Genomic DNA, 20,028 nt, shown 5'->3' on the forward strand with positions numbered 1-20,028 from the left:
GACAAAACTGCAAAATAACTATTCCAAATGTAAAACACAACTTATGTAGGTCATCGGTAATATATACAATTCCTTAAAAAAATGCCGGAAAAGAACTCTTGTGCAGTTATAAGTCTGTGTTTCACTTGTATGACCAAACCACACAGACTGACCCAATCAACCAGACAGCTCTGATGAAATCTATGAAAGGGCTGCATTTCACTTCAACCAACCATTTACATGTAGAGCCCTGCTCCCTGTAACATGCATCAAGCACCAAAGACAATGGCGACTCCAAGCATGCGCCTTAGGGAACATCACTGAGAGATTAATTAACTCATAAATTTCTTATGCCGAAGGCCGATAGACACGGCATTGTGTGTAACTCTCACACTTCAAACAAGAAGAAACATTAAACATTATCGTTGAAGTACAGACAAATACATACTTCAAAAGCAAATGATGAGAAAGATAACACACTCAATTTGTCTCTTATGGTTTACCCTACCATATGTAAATCTTAGCAGCAGTTAAAGGATTTTATAATAAAATCTGTCTGAAGCAGAAGAAGAGATCCCTTCAAAGCGAAACCTGCTCAGGGGAATAGAGACATATCAACAGGAAGTAGAAGGAGCTCTTACCAAACCTGTTCATCTCTCCACTCAATCCCTTCCTCTCCTTACACCGACTCGAGCCTTGCTCCTGACCCCCCCCCTCCTGCCTTCCTCACATGCTCGGCTCACACATCCCTTTATTTTGAAGGTGTTAGGCCCTTATGTAATTACCAGCTGACAGAGTGTGAAAAAAGGTTATATGTTTTTTTTTTTTTTAATGCAGGCCTTTCATCTGAAGCCATCATCACTGCATTCCCGATCAAACGTGATCTCTTGCTTACTTAGCGAGCGTAACATACTAAATCCAAATGTCTTTTTTACATTTTGTGTTCTATCACACTATCTCTCACACACACACACACACACACACACACACACACACACACACACACAGAGAGAGACTGACCGTTGTCTTTGCTGCTGTTCTCTTCGATCGTCATCTGCTCTGCAAGTTCAGACAGGGACTCATCGATAGTCTGACTCCCACGCAGAGTGAGTGACAAACGCCTTTTAAACTTTTTCATTTTTTCCATGGGCCGCTGAGACAGTGGGGGCCTGAGAGAAAGGATGACAGAAGCAGGAGAAAAGACAAAAAAAAAATTATACATACTGAAAACACATTCATCTAATATGTACATTTTAAGTCACCTGCATTATTCACAAATACACAAACAAAAAGGGCGGGGTTCTGCTTGCCCACAGTCAAACTGGCCAAACTGCTACCAGCAGAGGAGTAACAGTACGCCACCACGTTGTGTAGTTGTGTGTACACATACACACTCTGCAACTAATTCCTGGCAGGGTCTTTGGGGAGACAGGGCACACTCGGTAGGACTCTAAGAAAAACTCTCTCATGAATAAACAAAATGCATAATCAAATATTCATGAGCGACAGAAGCCTGCTATACAGACACCTCACCCCACAGTGTGTCACACACCAAAAATGTCTAATTTATGAACAGACGGACAATTCACACAATAAACCATATTATTCTAAAACAAAATAAAATTTCACTACATCAGCTCCTCTGGCAAATATATTCATTTGGTATATGTGCAATATCGTCATAATACTTTATATATGTATCAACAATCTCCTATTATATGATCATATGAGTTCTCCATAACACCATTTTAACAGGTTTACTGTCACAACTATAAATTCACATACATGTGCATCCAACCAATGATTGAATTATTGGTAATCCAAGCTTTTGTCTAAATTTAAATTAGGCTCAGGGTGTATATATGTGTGTGTTAATGTTGTCAAAAAAAATTCTGAGATACTAACTGATAACAATATTTAGTATAGATTTTAATATCAATACGCAAATTCCAGTTTTGCATCTACCGGTGCACGGAAATTGCTGGCAGACCATACAACCATTTTCAACAGGCACCGCAGCAGGCAGTAGCAGTGCCTGGAGGACCCAATGTTTACATGAGAGACGCTTTAAAGAAAATTCTGCAGCCCCAAGTATGTAAAAAGCAATAGCAGATAAAAAAGTGCAAGAATTGCTTGTCGCTATCAAATGGAGCAGAACAACAAATTTAAAGATTAAAAGAGTAAAACAAAGAGTAAAGCAGTTGTTCAAATGTAATAGGAATATTGTAATATCCACTGTCGAGTAATACTATTGAAGTAAGTTAACTCTGAGATTGGATGTCTTGGCTCCTCTCTCCGCGTTTTACAATTATATAACTGCACAACACACATTTATTTTTCACGTCTGCTGCATGAGAAGCGAGGAGTGCTTTTTGGCTCAAAACATTAAAATACATTTAGTTATTTATTCATTGGTTTTCTGAGTTTTAAGAGAATGTGCCGGGCTGTTCGCCTTCACCACGGCATCATCGCTCTGTGGTGTTGTTGGTGGGTGTGGTAGTGTTGACTGACAGATTGAGGGCAGTAGGGCAGCTGACAGTTGAGACAGAAGAAAATGTCACCTCTGTACTAAATATATTTGCATCTTTCTGAAATAAGGAGAGGGAGCTAGAGAAACAGAGAGAGACAGAGGGGGGGAGAACACCACATACTGCTGCATGTGGTGTGTGTGTGTGTGTATCAGTAGTGACCCGTGACGTAACTTCCTCCAGCCTACAGGAAACACCTTGACCAGCAGGGCTGTTCCTGCTCATTGTACAGAAAGACTGTGTGTGTGTTAGTGCTGTGAATTGACCAAATCTCCAAAATCTGCTGAAAGGTCCTCCCTGGCCAGTTTTCCTGTACCAATACACACTGCGCTCAACGATAACATTCACTACCTGGCCCCCCTTAACACACACTGTTGGAAATTAGAGTAATTACGGAGTAACATCTGCATCAGAAATGTGTAACAGGATTATATGTGTAACCAGACCCCTAAATCTCAGTGAGAAAAGATCATCTTTTGACTCTTAGACCTTGTTTGACCAAATTCCACTCACTATGACATAAAGACGAAACACTCTCAAACCCTAAAGGAAATGCGAGTTCATCCTGCCTGTACTGAACACACACAAACACACACAGTTCCCCCTCTCACACACGAACACACCATCTGTTTGTCTGACAAAGCGACAGGGAGGAGGGGCTTCCTGCACTCAGCCTCCCTGAAGGAGGATTACAGACCAGCCCCTTAACCACACACACACACACACACACACACACACAAACAATACACTAACAGCTATATAATCAAATACACCTTCACAACAACAAATGCACGCATCACCTAGCAAACACACACTCTGTATTTACCTGTGGTATATAGACAGGATATTACTGTGCTCCCCCAATCACAATGTTAGCGTAACACACACACACACACAGGCACAGGCACACATAGTTGGTATGTTCCTTTGATGTTGGTTGGTGACTGTTTGGGTGTGTGGGTGTGTGTGGGTGTGTGTGGGTGTGTGTGGGTGTGTGTCACTACTGCCCTGATCCAGTAGCACTCTTCTCACAGCTGGAGTCAAGATCATTAAAATGGTACTAATGAAGGGTGTATGAAAGCACACACACACACACACACACACACACACACACACACAAAGAAGGAATTTATGCACACACACCTCACACAGGGGAAGCACACAGAGTTCACAAGTCACAACATCTCCTGCTTCTCCTCACATCACTAACACCAAGCGTCCTGCTCTCCTTCCAAACGTTTCTCTTCCTGACGTCCCACAATGCCCAACCGGACACTGACACTGTTGTTACGGTAATGTGCTGCATTCTTGGCCAATGAGGGAAGAGGACCAGAGACAAAACCACCTATTGTTGTCCTCAGCCAACTCTCGAAGGCCCAGCAGTGGACACTGGTGAGCTGGCATGGTAGTGGGCAGGCTGGGAGAACGGGTGGGGGTTTGGCCAGCCAGAACTGTGCTCAGTATATATTATGAGTGACAAAACGGTAATCCTGATTCATCCGTCATCTAACCGGAACTTGCATCGTGATCCCATGTCCATGTCGTGTCCCGCTGACCCCTCAGCCATGCTATTCCTTTGCTGCTGCTGCTTCAGTCGGTAGTAATGGTGTCGTCGTAGTCTTCAGACCTTCTGTTTCAAGCTGATACAGGAGAAACGACTTATTTCATACGTTTTTTAAGATGTTTAGTTGTGATTCTGCCAGCTCTGTGGATATGATACATGTTCAGAGGGTATTTAAACCATTTAAAATGGTTACACCACTGCTCCAACCCAGCCACTGGGATGCAGGGGACATTGTATTTCTTGGTGCCGGTCCCAAGCCTGGGTAAATCAGGTGGTTTGCACAAAGTAGGGCATCTGGCGTAAAATGTTAATGGTGCGTAGAACTAAGTTAATCCAGCGTGGCGACCCCTAATCAAAGCACCCCGAAGGAAGAAGGAGGAGGAAGAAGAAGAGGAAATAATGATAATGACTGTCCCTGGTACCTGGGCTCAAAGGGTAAAAAAATGTTATCCACCACTTTGCACTCATGGATATATTGGATAATTACGTGCCAGATCTGAACCAGAGATTAGCATATTTTTACAGCATATGGCTGGATATTAACGGCAATGATCATAAATTCCTGAAATTAACATGTCAGACAGTTGGGATCATACACCCATCCACAGACCCAGTCTGGTATCAACGGTTCATTATTCTGGGGCCTGGTGAAGATTTTCTGCCACTCAATCAAGCACAAACATACACACACTGATGCTCTTATGTGTGTTAGACACCAGATTTCCAGAAGCTTGGCAAAAAAATTGAGGATTACATTGCATGCACACACACACACACACACACACACACACACACACATTCAAAAACAGAGGGTGTACACCCAATACCCAAGAGATGGGCGAGATTAACCCCACGCACACAACCGCACGGTAGAGCGGAATTACGACAGGCACCCCTGTGTGAGATAAGCTCTCTTTGTGTGACTCAGAGCTGGGTGTGAGGTGTCATTATTAGCAGGAGCAGCGAAACAAAGCAGCGTTGCAGAGCCCGGGCCAAGGAGAAGGGCAGGGGGTGGGGCAGGAGTGCTGAGTGCGAGCAACCTCCTTCTTACACTGGGCCATTCCTCCAGAATCTTTACAGATTACAGAAAATTTAATTAAACCATGTGATTCCCTGACATGGCATGAAATTGGTTAACGTTCTGCACGCAACTGTTAACATGGAAGCTCACAAATCCCAGTACCAGACTGCAGCTGTGGTTTAAGACATTGCAGTGTCTCAAAATGGCGAGTCACATGATCCACCACTGTAAACTGTTACCAATTGATTTTCAATGGAAAAAGGTCAAGATATTTTGTCAGAAATGGAGGAGATAAATGCAGTCATTCAATATATAAAAAAGTTCACACACGCGCTATACACACATATACTTGCTGGGGCAGAAACCGTTAGTCAACATTGAAATTTTGATTATGCGAACGAGTTGTATTATAAATGGAATATAATCCATTTGCAGCACAGCGCCGCTGCACTCCACCGATGTTCGTCGGTACCTGCAGTGTACTACAGGAAGTCATGGAACCAGTAGCGCTCCTACTATCGGCAAAGACTGCACTCACAACCAATCAGGGCAGAACGGATTCTTCCTTCCATGGCAGCACGAATGTGATGCATGAGCATTTGAGACGAGGCACCAAGGAGCAGTGATGTCTACTCCGTATAGGTACGTTAAGCCATAAAATTTTCATAATATTTGTTTGTTGACCTGTAGGAATATTATTTAAATGCATTAAATGAGTCCTTTCCTAACTCGTCTTATTGCGTATTTGTTCTCTCGTTAATAATGGGGTTTTCTCTCAACATATTGTTGACAACAACTCATATTCATCTTCGTAATTTTGCAGGTAGAGGCACAACAAATTATTTAGGAAAGTAGTATTATTTACAAGAGTAGCCGTAAAGACTACAAAGACTGTGATAGTTCACCTTCATCTTAATTTGTGGTAAACGATAGAGATTTCAGTTCAGAATTAAGCAAGGTGTGTGAAGCTGGAAGAAATTAATGTTGTTAATGTTACAAATACATGCAATAAAGCTATGAAGCTTAATTTCCTAATGTATATGTTTTACGGGTTGTTTAAATTTGTTACGGAACAACGAGGTTACTAAAACCAACCAGATCCCAGAACAGGTACCACACCTGCAGGAAGCGTTGCACGGGGAGAAACAGAAAATAAATCAGCAGATGAGTCAACTACCAAATTGATAGTCAGATGCAGCCCTAGTAGTTGAACTAAAAGCTGGTTTATGCTGCGATGGGTATGCAAAACCGGCTCAATTTAAAGAAGAAAGCACAAGATCAAAAGGCTGGTGTGACACACACACACACACAAAAAAAAAAAACACACGGCAGCAAAGACCGCACTGCTGGGTCGAGCTAATTAGGCCTGTAAAGCTGCAAAGTCCTCAGAGACTCAGACGTCCTGCCAGGATCCCACATAAAATCACGAACTCCCTCACCAACTAACAGCGCATGAAGCAAGGGCTTGTTCCGTAAACACCTTATGTCCTGAGGGTCACAACAAGGAAGACACTGGAAAGTCGAGTCTCCGTTATGAGGACATTTGCAGGGTTATGAGAGCTCATTAAAATGTTCTGGCAAAGTTTGGAATCCATTTAAAGGTCATTCCATGTGAAATTACATGCTGAGTGTAAGGGGGACAATCAGCATTTTAACATTTTAAAACAATAATTATATGGTTTGTCATGACAAAAGCCAAAATATTAAAACAAAGCACTCTATTAAAACGGAAGAGGTTCTCTTTATATTCAAAGAGAGTAAATGAGTAATCAGAAAATGTTCAAATAAGGTCAAAGGTCCAGATCATAAGCAAAGTGATAAGCTTACAATTTACAAGCAAAAGAACTGGCACATTTATCTAATGTCACATAACACCTCGGTCTCAGATGCTACTCTTCTGATGATGCTGGTATCACACTCTCTCGTGCCCGCAGGACTGCATGTGAATGCCTGTTAAATTTCGCTGACTTGGTAGCGTCTACAGGCAGCCTGAGAACTGAAGTGCGCCACGGTCTCAATGTTGCCTCGATTTGATTAAATAAATATTCAACTCATTTAATATTTACGATGTAGTAAACATGCACTTAGTTGAGTCACATCAATGCATTCCTAATATGACCTGTGGGCTAAACTCGCTATGACTTAAAAATTATGAAATGTAACAGTGTTCAAAATAGCACTTGGTGTTAGTAGCCTAGTGAGTAACACACACGCCTAAGAATCAGAACTCACAGGATCAAAACCTACTTACTACTACAGTGTCCCTGAACAAGACATTTAACCTCAGTGTCTCCACAGGGACTGTCCCTGTAACTACCGAAGCAGCTTTGGATAAGGGCATCCAATGAATAAGCTCCGATGAATTTTAAGCTATGGGACATCATTGAATGTTCCGTCCCAATCTCCTTGCTAAAATATTATTACTGTTTCTGGCCCTAAAGTGCATGTAGGGCACATCCGAGAATGGTCTCCTGTCCAAAATTCCCGAAACCACTGCTGGCTGCGAGGTCTCAAGATAGAAAACCAGCAATGTTTTAGGAAACACAGGCTCAGTCATAACTGTCTAAAACCGAGCACTACATTCAAAAATAAACGCTGGCACTGCAGTCCTGCATGGTAATGGTGGCATCAGGTTTTTCAGTTCATCCTCTGGGCCTGTTAGGAAGGAGGCAAATAGTTCATGCTGGAGTGTCAGTACAAGCAGGGGGGGATCCTTACACAATTTGAGTAAAACTAAAATATCTGAAGACATGAAATATATAAGGAGCAGGAAAAACTGGGAATTTGGGGAGGGGGGGGGGGGTCCAAAAAAAAATTGCATATGGCGTGAGGCCTCTTTTTGTCTGTCTGGTTGAATGTCAGCAGAGTTGTGTGACTATTTCTGTCAGACACCAAAATCCTCACCCGTCGGCATGGCAACAGACACCTCCTTCTCCCAAAGAACACTGCCTGTTTCACACAGATTACAATCAGTAATCCATCCCTTGCTCAGTCCGAGGGGGAAGACAGGGAAAGAACGAGAAGAGAAAGGAGTGAAAAACAAATGGAGAAAGAAAGCAGTAGCTGGAGAGCACGGGAGACAGAATGCAGGAGAAAACATGTGTGTGTGTGTGTGTGTGTGTGTGTGTGTGTGTGTGTGTGTGTGTGTGTGTGTGTGTGTGTGTCTGTGTGTACACTCAGGAGTGAGCAGAATGATATCTTTGTGCTTGGCTAAGAAGCATGAAATCACCACGGCAACTCCAGCGCTGCCAGCAGACAAGAGTAGTGAGCAAAGCACGCAACAGAATACATACAGCAGGAACCTCGCACCCAAATCCTGCTCATTTAAATCCATTATAGGGTCAGGTTCCTGGTCATGGATTAAGACACGCCCTAGACTAAATGCATTTTTGAATGAAGAACTTCACTGGCATTTTTTTTTTTGTCTAAGACTAACTTCAATGAAGTTCTCAATTCAGAAACACTTTTATTCCAGCACTAGGCTTAATTATTGAATTGGAAATTAGCAGAACGCAAATGTCAACACTGGTAAACAACAACATCCCCATTACATTGCATGAGGTATCCATGGTGACCAAGAGGTCACATGACCTAAACATGAGCTAATTTAATCTCCCCCTCTTCATACGTCACGCTCTGGTGTCTAGTGTCCATTAATCTAGTCATGTACTCGATGTCTGCGTAGAGCACTTAGAACTGGCTCCAGGCGCTAACAGCCATCATGCTCTGTTCTATTATTCTATACACTCAGTGGGGTGAGGAACATTAGCAAATATTAAGTGTCTGAATGAAATTAGGACTGACCTAAAAAAAAAAAAAAAAAACGAGAAAAAACACATGAAGTCAAATCTTTTTTTTAAAACATCTTGCTCTAGAAACGTAGGTCTGTGTGCTGCTCTTCTAGACCCCACGTTACATAAGACTCACATTAGAACTGCCGAGATGATTTAATTTGTTCGTTATGAGGAGCGGGCAAATCTTTTTAACAGAGACAGACCTCGGGTGGAACTGAAGAGTTGTGATAATCGCATATTAAGAGGCACATTTAGGAGGAAAAGAGACAAAAAGCACAACATTCCATGAAAAAACAGCAAACCAGTTCTGTTGTTCAGCTGAAATACGAGGCCCTCTGACCTTAATGCCACTGAAGTTAGGCTACAGGTCAAAAGTTCAGATCAGAAAAATAAAATCATAAAATTCAGGCCTCACCTCAAGAACATGATGGTGCATATTCTCTCTCTCAGTTTGTGTGTGTGTGTGAAAGAGAGAGAATTATCATTGTAATTGCATTTTTTTCCAATTATACAACACACACAATTATACAATCCCCAAACTGAACCATGAACCAGGAAGTAAGACTTATAGACAGCAAGTATCCCAAGGGAAATCACTTACTGACAGTTACAGCCAAACCCCAGTGCACACACACACACAGCCACAAATAATCATGTGCCTTCCTTAACATCTTAACAAAATAGAAGCACAAAGCCAACATTATGTTTTACAATAACCAGTGCGGTCCAGTCAGATAAAAATACACAAGTGCAAAAATAGAGCTTTTTACAAGAAGCATTTAAGCCCACAGGACACAATAAGTGCTTTGTGTGAACATGTGAGAGTGTTCATTTCACCTTCTCCTACCAACTCAGCAAGGAGACCAAGCATCCCCAGTGATGACTTAAAATATTCAATACCAGACCCTGCTGTCTCCACTGCCATGAAACATCTGTGTGCGAGTGCACGTGTGAGAAAGCGTACGTATGTAAATCAAGCATACGCAATGTGAGAATGGTCATTACCCAAGTTCCTTTTTCAGAGAAATAAAGAACAAGGATGGAGGGAACAGATGACTGATGGGTACACTTCCCAGCGACCAGACTGGAGAATAACAACACAGGGGACATATTCATGGTGCTATATGAGACGTGTAAGAGACGCACTTGTTTGCCAACTAGCGCTGATGAGCTCTGCATGTTTGGTATGGAGGCAGATGGGGTCCTAAAATGCCTACAGCAGAGCTCACATTTGTGATGTCCACTAAAACCCCCCTGTACAAGGGCTATTAGTACGACAGAGATGAGGGGGGTAAAGCAGGAGGAATGGAGGACAGTCAACCTTGCGGTCAGTAAAGTGGCACATTTTCAATAGGCATACAAATCACATATTGGGCATTGCTGAGCATGATGTGAACGTACAGAATGAGGAAAGAGTGTGTATTAGAGCAATCATGTCTAAGGGCTCCTCTCATTCTTAAATGTTGGAAATTAATAAAAAAAAAAAAAAAAAAAAAAAAAAAGACACACAAATAAGAACAGATATCTAGCAAACCAATTCCATTCTTGTAACTACATCTGTTCAACAAGACTGACGTTGAAGAGACACTATTTTACTTAGTTCTGTGTTTTGGATTACTGACATGTAACACATTCTTGTATGTCTGAAAGACCATCGGCATCCATATTATTTAATTCCCTCCAACCAGACAGATAAGCGATGTTCTGGATTCCCCAAGGATGACATTCCAGGTCTGTTTCATTGTCCCTCTGACAAATAGCAATGTGCTGCGATTCTTCTCTCTTGGTAAACACACGATGGCAGTTATGGAGTGAAATAGACGACGGACAGACTCCTTCTCCACTGATCTCTCTGAGAAGAGTAGCAATGCTGTTCATTCCTCTTACTCATATTAACTGTGCAGGCTTCAACAAATCTCATGCTGTAACCCATGATGGATGTTACATGTGACCAGAGGTGCAAAAAAGCACCTTATTAGCAGAATGTGACTATACAAAGGTCGCACATAGAGTACATGTACTTAACAAAAAAAGGTGAAATATCTGAAAACATAACTCCACATGTGTTCATTCATAGTTTTGATGCCTTCAGTGAGAATCTACCAATGTAAATGTTACGAAAATAAAGAAGAACACATTGAATGAGAAGGTGTTCAAACTTTTGGCCTGTACTGTATATATGTACACTAGGCATCGGAATCACAGAGAATGTCGAGCAATTTCAAAAGCATTTTCTTTCAACAAAATTGATTTCTTATTTAGCCCAAAATCACAAACAGTTCTCACAAATAAAATAATAAATACCTTATACATTTGTTCACGTTTAACAGAACAAATCACGCAGAAGGCCCAGATGAAGAGAGATGGTTCCCGAACACGTTCCCGCAACTGTATGTGAATGACATGAGCCTCCGGACCGCTGACCCATCTCCGCACCAATCCAAACAAACACACACACACACACACACACACACACAACAGCGACGGCCGGCCCAAAGAGCACTCCGAGCAGAACGAGCTTTTGAGGAATTCCATTCACTTGCAAATTTTGGTGACTGGGCTCTAAATGTGATACAATGGCATCACAAGCATTTTTCGGCCACCGTTGTTTACAAGGACTGCAGCAAAAATAAACAAGACAATCCATCCCTTAAATACCAAGCTTTCATGTAAAATCAAGTGCTACGTGTGAAAACCTTAAGTTGTCTCTCCTTGAAATACTGAACCATTTAATTCAGTGGAGCTGTAAGAGCTAAAAGGGCCGATAACATCAATCTTTTAGCAGCGTTTCGTATTGCCAGGTTATTTAAGCAGCTAAATTAAATATTAATTGGACGTCTTCTATGAACTATGACCAAATCTGGAACTGAATCATTTCAGAAGGGGAACTGCAAAGATTTCTTTTTCTACAGGACAAATTGAAATGAACTTTTATTTAAAAAAAAAAAAGTTTTTAAACTATAACTCACCTCTCTTGTTTAGTGACAGAAAAGTCTCTTTGGGACAACTTTACTTCAATTGTAAACTAGCTGGGATTTACAGGAAGGAACAAATAATAATAGGGACTATTATTTTGTGCCACATCACTAGAGCTGTGAACCGTCACTGCTCTCACGATTCATTTCGATTACGATTATCAAGGCATTAATTATTGATGAATAACGATGCGGTCAATGCAGTCGGCATTTTTATGCCGCCGCCAGAAAAATCACCAAGCAATGACATTGTGATGTGTTCGATTATGTTCTGCACTGCATCGATGCAGAATCAACCACGTCTGCATCGATTATAAGATTAACATCACCCACTTCCAGGAAAAAGCCCAAGAGCTCGATTATACCTGGAACAGGCTGAGCATAAAAAACAGCAGGATGGGGAAAATATGAAAGCAAAGTAGAGAGAGATGAAAAGTAAGTAAACAACATGGACCTTTCAACTTATTTATTAGGCCACATTTGCAGAGGGGAAAAAATCTACTACATTATGAAACATACACACTGAACATTTGAAAAGTGTTGACTTATCATGCTAAATGTGAAGCAACTATTATGAGCTAATGAATAAAATGCTAAAAAACATCACCCTCATAATAGACACGACCAAAGCAGCCCTGTGGCATGTGCACTCGCGCCCACACACACACACACACACACTTGTTTCCTGGTAGAGTCAAATAAAAATCCGAAACCACCATTAAGCACAAGCGTGTCAAGCCGCAGACGTAACGCAGGTAAATCTAGGTCTAAAAAATGACAAACGCAACACACAGACGAACACAGCGTGTAGCAGTGCCATATAATACACACACAATAAAATCCATGATTTATGGAGATGATGGAGTCTTCATTTGTTCACAGTACTGTTAGTGACAGAGTGGGGGGGGGGAAGTAAGTGGTAGGTAAATGGCAAACCATACGCCTCATTTTCAGAAACCAAACAGGACCGTATGGAAGCTCTGGAACTGCATCTTGAAGCCAGCGGAGAGAGAGGGAGGAGTCTTGTCGGAGATGAGAACGAAAAGTTTGGCATGGGAGGAAAGCTGGCCTGTCCTGCGGAACTCTCAGGTCGATGTGATAGGACAGAGCGACCCATCTGTGTCAGAGCACCCACAGGAACAGGGGCGCCCCAGTTTATCAGTCCGTCGGCTCCCTCGCTTCCTGTCCCACCTGAGGGCCGCTCCACTTCTCCATTTAGGCCACTGACAGGCCTAGCTTTGTTCCTGCACCCGTAAGCCACGCTCTTACATCACACTTATCTATTCAGACCCACTTAGGTGGTGTTGTCTGCGTTTATCTTTATCAGATCGGATTTACAGCACACATCTGTGGACATATTGATGTCCAAAAAATTCTCAGATACTTATCAATACTAAAATGTAGTATCGATGTCGATATCAATTGATATATATTTTTACTGTTTATTTAACTTTACACAATAACACATGAATGAAATAAAAAAAAAAAGATAATGAATAAATAAAAAGAAAGTTCTCTGAACAATAAATCAAAACCAGGTATTTACAAATATATATATATATTTTTTTAAATAAATCAAATCACAAAGCAAAACAGCATTAACAACTAGGCCAGTCAATCTACTAATGTCCCATTACACATTCTGGAGAAAAGGGCCACAAATTCTCCTAAATTTATTGGAGGCCCCCTTCAGAGACAACATAGGGTGGTAGTAGCCTAGTGGGTAACACACTCGCCTATCAACCAGAAGACGCAGGTTCAAACCCCACTTTCTACCATTATGTCCCCGAGTACGTGTCTCCGGGGGAATTGTCTCTGTAACTACTTATTGTAAGACGCTCTGGATAAGGGCATCTGATAAATGCAAGGAGGGATAAATGATAAATAGAATTTCAGTTATTCATGACTAATGAGGATGTGCATATTGATGAGACATCCTGTTATACCCATAACGGTCCAGGACACCTGAATCTGTACGTACACACACACGCACACACACGCACACACACACGCACACACACACACACACACACACACACACACACACACACACACACACACACACACACACACACACACACACACACACAGGAATTCTGTCCAAGTAAACAAACTCATCAGCCACAGGAATTTGTAACATTCCATAGATAGAGAAGCACGTGCGCACATGCGCGCGCACACACACACACACACACACACAAACTAGAGTTTGACTGTCAGTATTCACACCTGTATGCCTGGACATTAAAGTGCATCTGTTTATTACACATTAAATTAATTAACACAGAAAGTAACGGTATAAACACACTATGTGACTTTAATTAGCACTACTGAATACTGCAATCATGTGACAACAGTTCATATTTTTAGCAAACGAGATAAAAAAAAAAAAAGCTGTTCACAAAGTTAAAAAGTCCAACATCGTGCACTTTGACATTATGTAGTAGGTTTGCAAACTCGATACCAATACTAACGATGGTATTCAATACTGTTTTTGATACTAAAGGGGGGGGGGGGGGGGGGGGGGGGTGAACACAGCAACACAATAATATTATAAGTAAAGAAAGAATATTTTTAAGAAAGTTGGAACACATATACACACACTACATAAAGAAATGAACAAATACAAAATTGTTAAAAAAATTTGTTCTTATAGATTATTTCATATTTCAACAGTGTTGCTTGACAGTGGTAATTAAAATATTCATATTACATTTGAACAACGTAACTCCTCTCTCTCTCATGCTTTTTACTCTCATGTAAACACTGGGTCCTCAAGGTTGCCAGGGAGGGGCTGCCCGCTGGAATGCCTGTTGAGAAATGCAGTAGTCTGCCGGAGATTTACATGAACCAGCAAATGCAAAACTGACGTATCGATACCAGTGCTAGTTGATATGCCTGGTTAGATGTAATGAAGTGGTGTTACCAGAGAACGGCGTAATAGGATGTTGCAGGGAAAGAGATGATGATGATGATCTCTACTATCTACATCTCATGCATGAACATAAGCAGCCTGTTTATTAGTTTAAACGACCCAAGAGAGCGGGATTAAACCCTTTCACACGACGCCCACGCTGCGCCTCCATCTCAATGAGGTTAATCATTCACGTCACTGTGTTTTATCTTCTCTCATCAGGGTGGCTTTAGTGGCTTTGTGATATTGTCTTTTCTCATACAAAAAGGGGCACTACATACACACACACACACACACACACACACACACACCATATAAACTACGCTCAGAATGTAAAGCAACATGATGAGCATAAATTGAAGAACCAATAAAACCTTGAGGCAAAACTAGGCCCCATATAGTCCAGCAGTGATCCTGCAATGTGGAAAATGCACAATAATAGAATTGGCCTCAGGCTGTAGGGGAGTTTAAAAAAAAACATCTCAATTTTCAAAATTTAAACATATTATTAATAAATATTTGCTGCACGGGTTCTAAGAACGAATAAATCCAGTGTTGACACAGCCTAGCAAACTAGAATGTACAGTTGGCAGAAGTTCCATCCCTACATGTGATGTGAGGCTGTCTGCTAACCAGCTTCCTGCGGCTCCAAGTGAGTGGTAAAAAAATGTAAAATAAGAAGGGAATCAACAACAAGCACAAGGTTGTTATTTCCTCCAGCATGTCATATTTACAGAACAAACCATGACTTTGTGTTGCAAAGATTATGTAATCTGAGAACATACAAGATTTCAGATAACACAAAGAGAGTGTTGATAACGCAGATTTCACTGAAGGGCACAGACGTTCTGAAAAATAAGACGGGGAGCTTGCGTCCTCGTGCACCTTCGAAAATGGCTGGCGACAAAATCCATATCCTGCCCGAACTGTCTGAGGTTGTAGGCGTAGACCCCCCTCTCACAGTCTCACACACACACACACACACACACACACACCGAGGGTTCGCAGACGGCTTCGTCATTCCGTGAATGTGTGGAGATGGCTGCTGCAGGCCGAGATCTATGATGTGCGGCTTTTTGGTGGTGACATAGAGAATGTAAACAATGTGCTCGTCATGACACGGAGCCCATGCCACCGGGAGGGGACACAGTGAGACTCACACACACACACACACACACACACACACACAAGCGTACACTCTGGGGCTGCTCCGAATCCGTCGTGTTTCCCTCACTCTCCTGCGGAGTCATAAATATTTCAGACTCTGCGAGATAAAAAGATTCCAGCCGGACAACCATAACCCAACTGTGTCCCTGTGTGTGTGAAAGTAATCCCACTCTGCCTGCCTTTTTAGGTCCACTTGTCACAGACGAGATCATGCGGTAATCCCGACAGATTACAGCTAAATGTGAAGGCCGGCCCCTGCAGCCCATCACCTCTTCACTCAACCTGGCATTAGGGCTGCAACTAATGACTGTTTTGACACTTGACCAGTCCTCGGTCATCTGGTCGGATAATAAACTGCACGAATTATAAAACGGCTCCTATTTGGATACCAGTTTTACATGAAGCGCGAGGGAACTTTCATTAGAAAAACCCTTCACCTCAAAGGGGGCAGGGCACAGCAGCAGCAGAACACCAGGAATAAAACATGGCCTCCGGTCAGGTTTGCTCTCTTTCACTCTGATGGGCTAGATGTTGCAGGAATGGACAGAAAAGATCTTGCCAGGTTAGACAGTTTAGGCCTTCGTTTTCCTCCCACCATCTGAGAGAACCTTCCTATACGGATATTGCTGGCTCTGTGAAGAACATCTCAACGTCCTATCGCACCATTTCAACGTTATCGAGGATGAACTGGTCCCAGGCGTTAGCGCGTTTAATACACGACCATGCCCGATTTATGGCTGCTAATCTTCAACAGAGTGAGGGTTATTTCAGACATGCCAAGTCTCCCGGAACTTCAGAGAGTCTCCTGTGTATTGATGGCAGCTCCCTTACGCCCGCAAATTGAACACAATATCCCAGGAACTAGAGCAAGTAAACAAGAGCACGCAACAGGAAGACAGTAGTGTGCGCGTCATGTGGAATGAAGACCAAAGTTATGACACTAATAATGGTTCACGCCTGCCTGTGTTTCGTGGAGCCAACCTATTTCTTTTACCCAAAATGGGACTTCAAGGGTACATAATTTGGCCTAGCGGTTAAGGAAGCGGCCCTCGTAATCAGAAGGTTGCCGGTTCAAATCCCGATCCGCCGAGGTGCCACAGAGCAAAGCACCGTCCCCACACACTGCTCCCCGGGCGCCTGTCATGGCTGCCCACTGCTCACTCAGGGTGATGGGTTAAATGCAGAGGACAAATTTCACTGTGTGCACCGTGTGCTGTGCATCACATGTGACAATCACTTCACTTTAAAGAAAATAGCTTCCACTGAGGACAGCCCTGCCTCAGATCGCACAAGGGCATCATAAGCCTGGGGAGGCCACGCGCCATACGACTTTACGCAACAGAGCCCCAATGCGCGTTAGTCCGACTGATTTCTCAACGACGCTCGGGCTCGTTGGCGCCGCGTCACTTCCTATGAACTCACACGTAGGTAACAAAGTCGTTTCCCCGCCGCTTCCTGTGCACGCGGCGCCACGCACGGCAGGAGCAGCGCAGGGAACGGACAATCCGTCCTGAAAGCTAAAAGCCCGGCTGCAGTTGTTTTGATGCGGCGATCTGGTTTTTTTTTAATGTGGTCTAATCGTTTTAATCCTCTCCTCTGTCTCAGCGCGAGCGGCCACGCGCTTGTGTAATCTGGACGTGGTTCAGCAGGCGCGTGGCTTAACCGGGTAATCTATCTGGCGCGCCCCGCGGAGGTGGCGAATGAACCGGCCGCACCGCACTTCCTCACGCAGGGGAATGGCAAGGCGTGACCCTCCCCCGGTGAACAAAAATAATAATGACTATAATGTAATTATATCGCCATTACGTTCATATTTTTCAGCAATATAACCTGGGTGAAGATCTGCAGCCTCCACCCCCCCGTGTTCCATCTCAATTTACTCTGACCCAGTAATCTCAAAAGAGTTGTCTTTATTATGAAACCATAATCCTTAATCCTGATGTCTGAATGATACGGTGTCCAGTATCAAAAATGAAGAGCTTCGTGTAAAAGGCTGAACTTTTTTTTTTAAGTCGGTCGGTGAGTTTTTACGGAGAACTCGATATTCTCCGCCGTCAGTGCGTTTGCCTCGCGTCGTTTTAAATATAGGATTCAGCAGCCAGCTGCTTTAGAGAAATGTAGAAGCGGGACGAATCACGCACGCATCGCAAGCGAAATCGCAAGAAAACTGCCCTGCCATTTGCAGACAAACAACAAATTGAGAAATAACAACCCCGTGGACATCGTGTCGCTACACGTGATCACATGCAAGAGGGCCTGTGATTGCCGGATCCCCGAGTGTGCAGTTATTGGGGGTGTTGTATTAAATAAACGGCGGCCTGGAACGCATAGATCCGACAACAAAGGGCATCAGTCGCACTCGCCGATACTGTAGCACAGGCCCTTTGTCTGATTGGGACATTGGGGCTCTTTTGTCGACGCTACGCGCTCATCACGCAGGTCGGCCAAAATCGAACAGAGAGCCGTGTCCACGGAGAGACAGCCTCCGTGTCCCGCATGCACACGCGACCCACCGAAGACAAACACACACACACTGCGCGAGTTTACCGTATTACACTAGGGTGTAGGGTGGTAGTAGCCTAGTGGGTAACACACTCGCCTATGAACCAGAAGACCCGGGTTCGAATCCCACTTACTACCATTGCGTCCCTGAGCAAGACACTTAACCCTAAGTTGCTCCAGGGGGGACTGTCCCTGTAACTACTGATTGTAAGTCGCTCTGGATAAGGGCGTCTGATAAATGCTGTAAATGTAAATGTACACTTCCATGCTGCGAAACCAGGGCGATGCGGGCCCTGCGATCTGGGTCAGGCAGCGAACGCAACCTCGTTTCCACGCAAATAAGAGAAGCTGACGGGGGGGGGGGCAGCTTTGGACAGCATCCCACACTGGTGCTGGGGTGTGACAGACGCCCTTATCTGTCCGTCCCTCCACACACACACACACACACACACACAAGTCATAGAACAGCAGCTGAGGATTTCTCACAACGTAAGTTGACGGGAAAGGTCACGACACCGAACAGGCACAATAAGCATGCATAAAACTAACAAGGAATGAAGTTTTACCTTTTTTTTTTTTTTTTTTAAACTTCTCACAACCTCAAATTATAAAGTTGTCGAGTTAACTAAAGATGACTTATCAACTAGCTGACTGCAACACACGCTGCCCTGCGATCCTGCCTTTTTCTTTATAGCGCAGGACACTTCTCATCTGGCGTGTCTGGACAGTCGAGGACAACTTCACCTGCGTGGTTCGGATTTCAGAGCAGGACGTGTCGTGGGGGTGGGGAGGTCGCACCACCCGCACCGAGCAACGCGTCGGTCTCCTACAGAATCGTAACACAACGACATATATATATATGATCGGCGTCGGGGTGAGACGACATCGAAAAAAATAAAAATCGACAACCTAGAGGGTTTCTATAGTAGTAAGTTTATAATATAAAAAAAGAATGCTACGCCGTACAGGTCACGACACCGGCTCCATTCGCAGCGACGTCGGCGGACGTCGGTAACCTGTCGGGCGCAGGGCGGTACGTGACGGGAAGAAGAAGAAGAAGAAAAAAAAAACACGACCAAACTTGCGCCTCGCCAACGACCTGTCGTGGCGCCTCGTAAACGCGTCAGGGTCTGAGGCCGAGTTCCAACACCCGAAACGCGGCGAGGCGGGCGGCGCGTTTCAGCCGCCTGTCACGCCGCCGCCGCCGCCGCCCGCGACACGACAGCGAAGCAACGCTTACCAGAAGCGGCGGGCCCTGTTCGCACTCGAGTCCCAGCCCTCGGCGTCCCTCCGGAGGCCGGATGCCGCGTTTTCCGCTCGTCTCGCGGTTTTAATGTCGTCGCGCACACGGACCTCTTCGCCTTCCAGAAAAAACAAAACAAAACAACAAAAAAAAAGTTTCGATTTGACGAAAGCCCCGCGGCCGCGGAGGAGCTGCGGGGTCCGGACTCCCAGCGCCTCTGCTCCGGCGTCAGCTCGCCTTTGTGGCGAGGGGTCGGTAGCGCTGGTGGAACCGGGGAGGGGTGCTGCTGCCAGCGGCTGCCCGCATTCTGACGCCTCCGCCTAAACCGTGACACCGAGCGG

The 20,028-nt window shown here is 43.9% G+C and overlaps 1 protein-coding gene across 1 annotated transcript in view; it reads right to left on the reverse strand.

Annotated features, from left to right (window-relative positions):
* The window catches only part of cdk17 (cyclin dependent kinase 17), a 35,281-nt gene extending 15,267 nt beyond the window's left edge, over positions 1-20,014 (reverse strand). Inside the window, exons 1-2 of the mRNA XM_028953895.1 lie at positions 19,685-20,014; positions 1,000-1,148 (exon numbers count right to left, since the gene is read on the reverse strand). Coding sequence (XP_028809728.1) covers positions 1,000-1,126 — 127 coding nt within the window. The 5' untranslated portion in view covers positions 1,127-1,148; positions 19,685-20,014. The remainder of the gene's footprint in view (positions 1-999; positions 1,149-19,684) is intronic.
* Positions 20,015-20,028: the final 14 nt, after the last annotated feature.

The sequence above is a fragment of the Denticeps clupeoides genome, chromosome 15, assembly GCF_900700375.1.
Source record: "Denticeps clupeoides chromosome 15, fDenClu1.1, whole genome shotgun sequence".
Taxonomy (NCBI): Eukaryota; Metazoa; Chordata; class Actinopteri; order Clupeiformes; family Denticipitidae; genus Denticeps; species Denticeps clupeoides.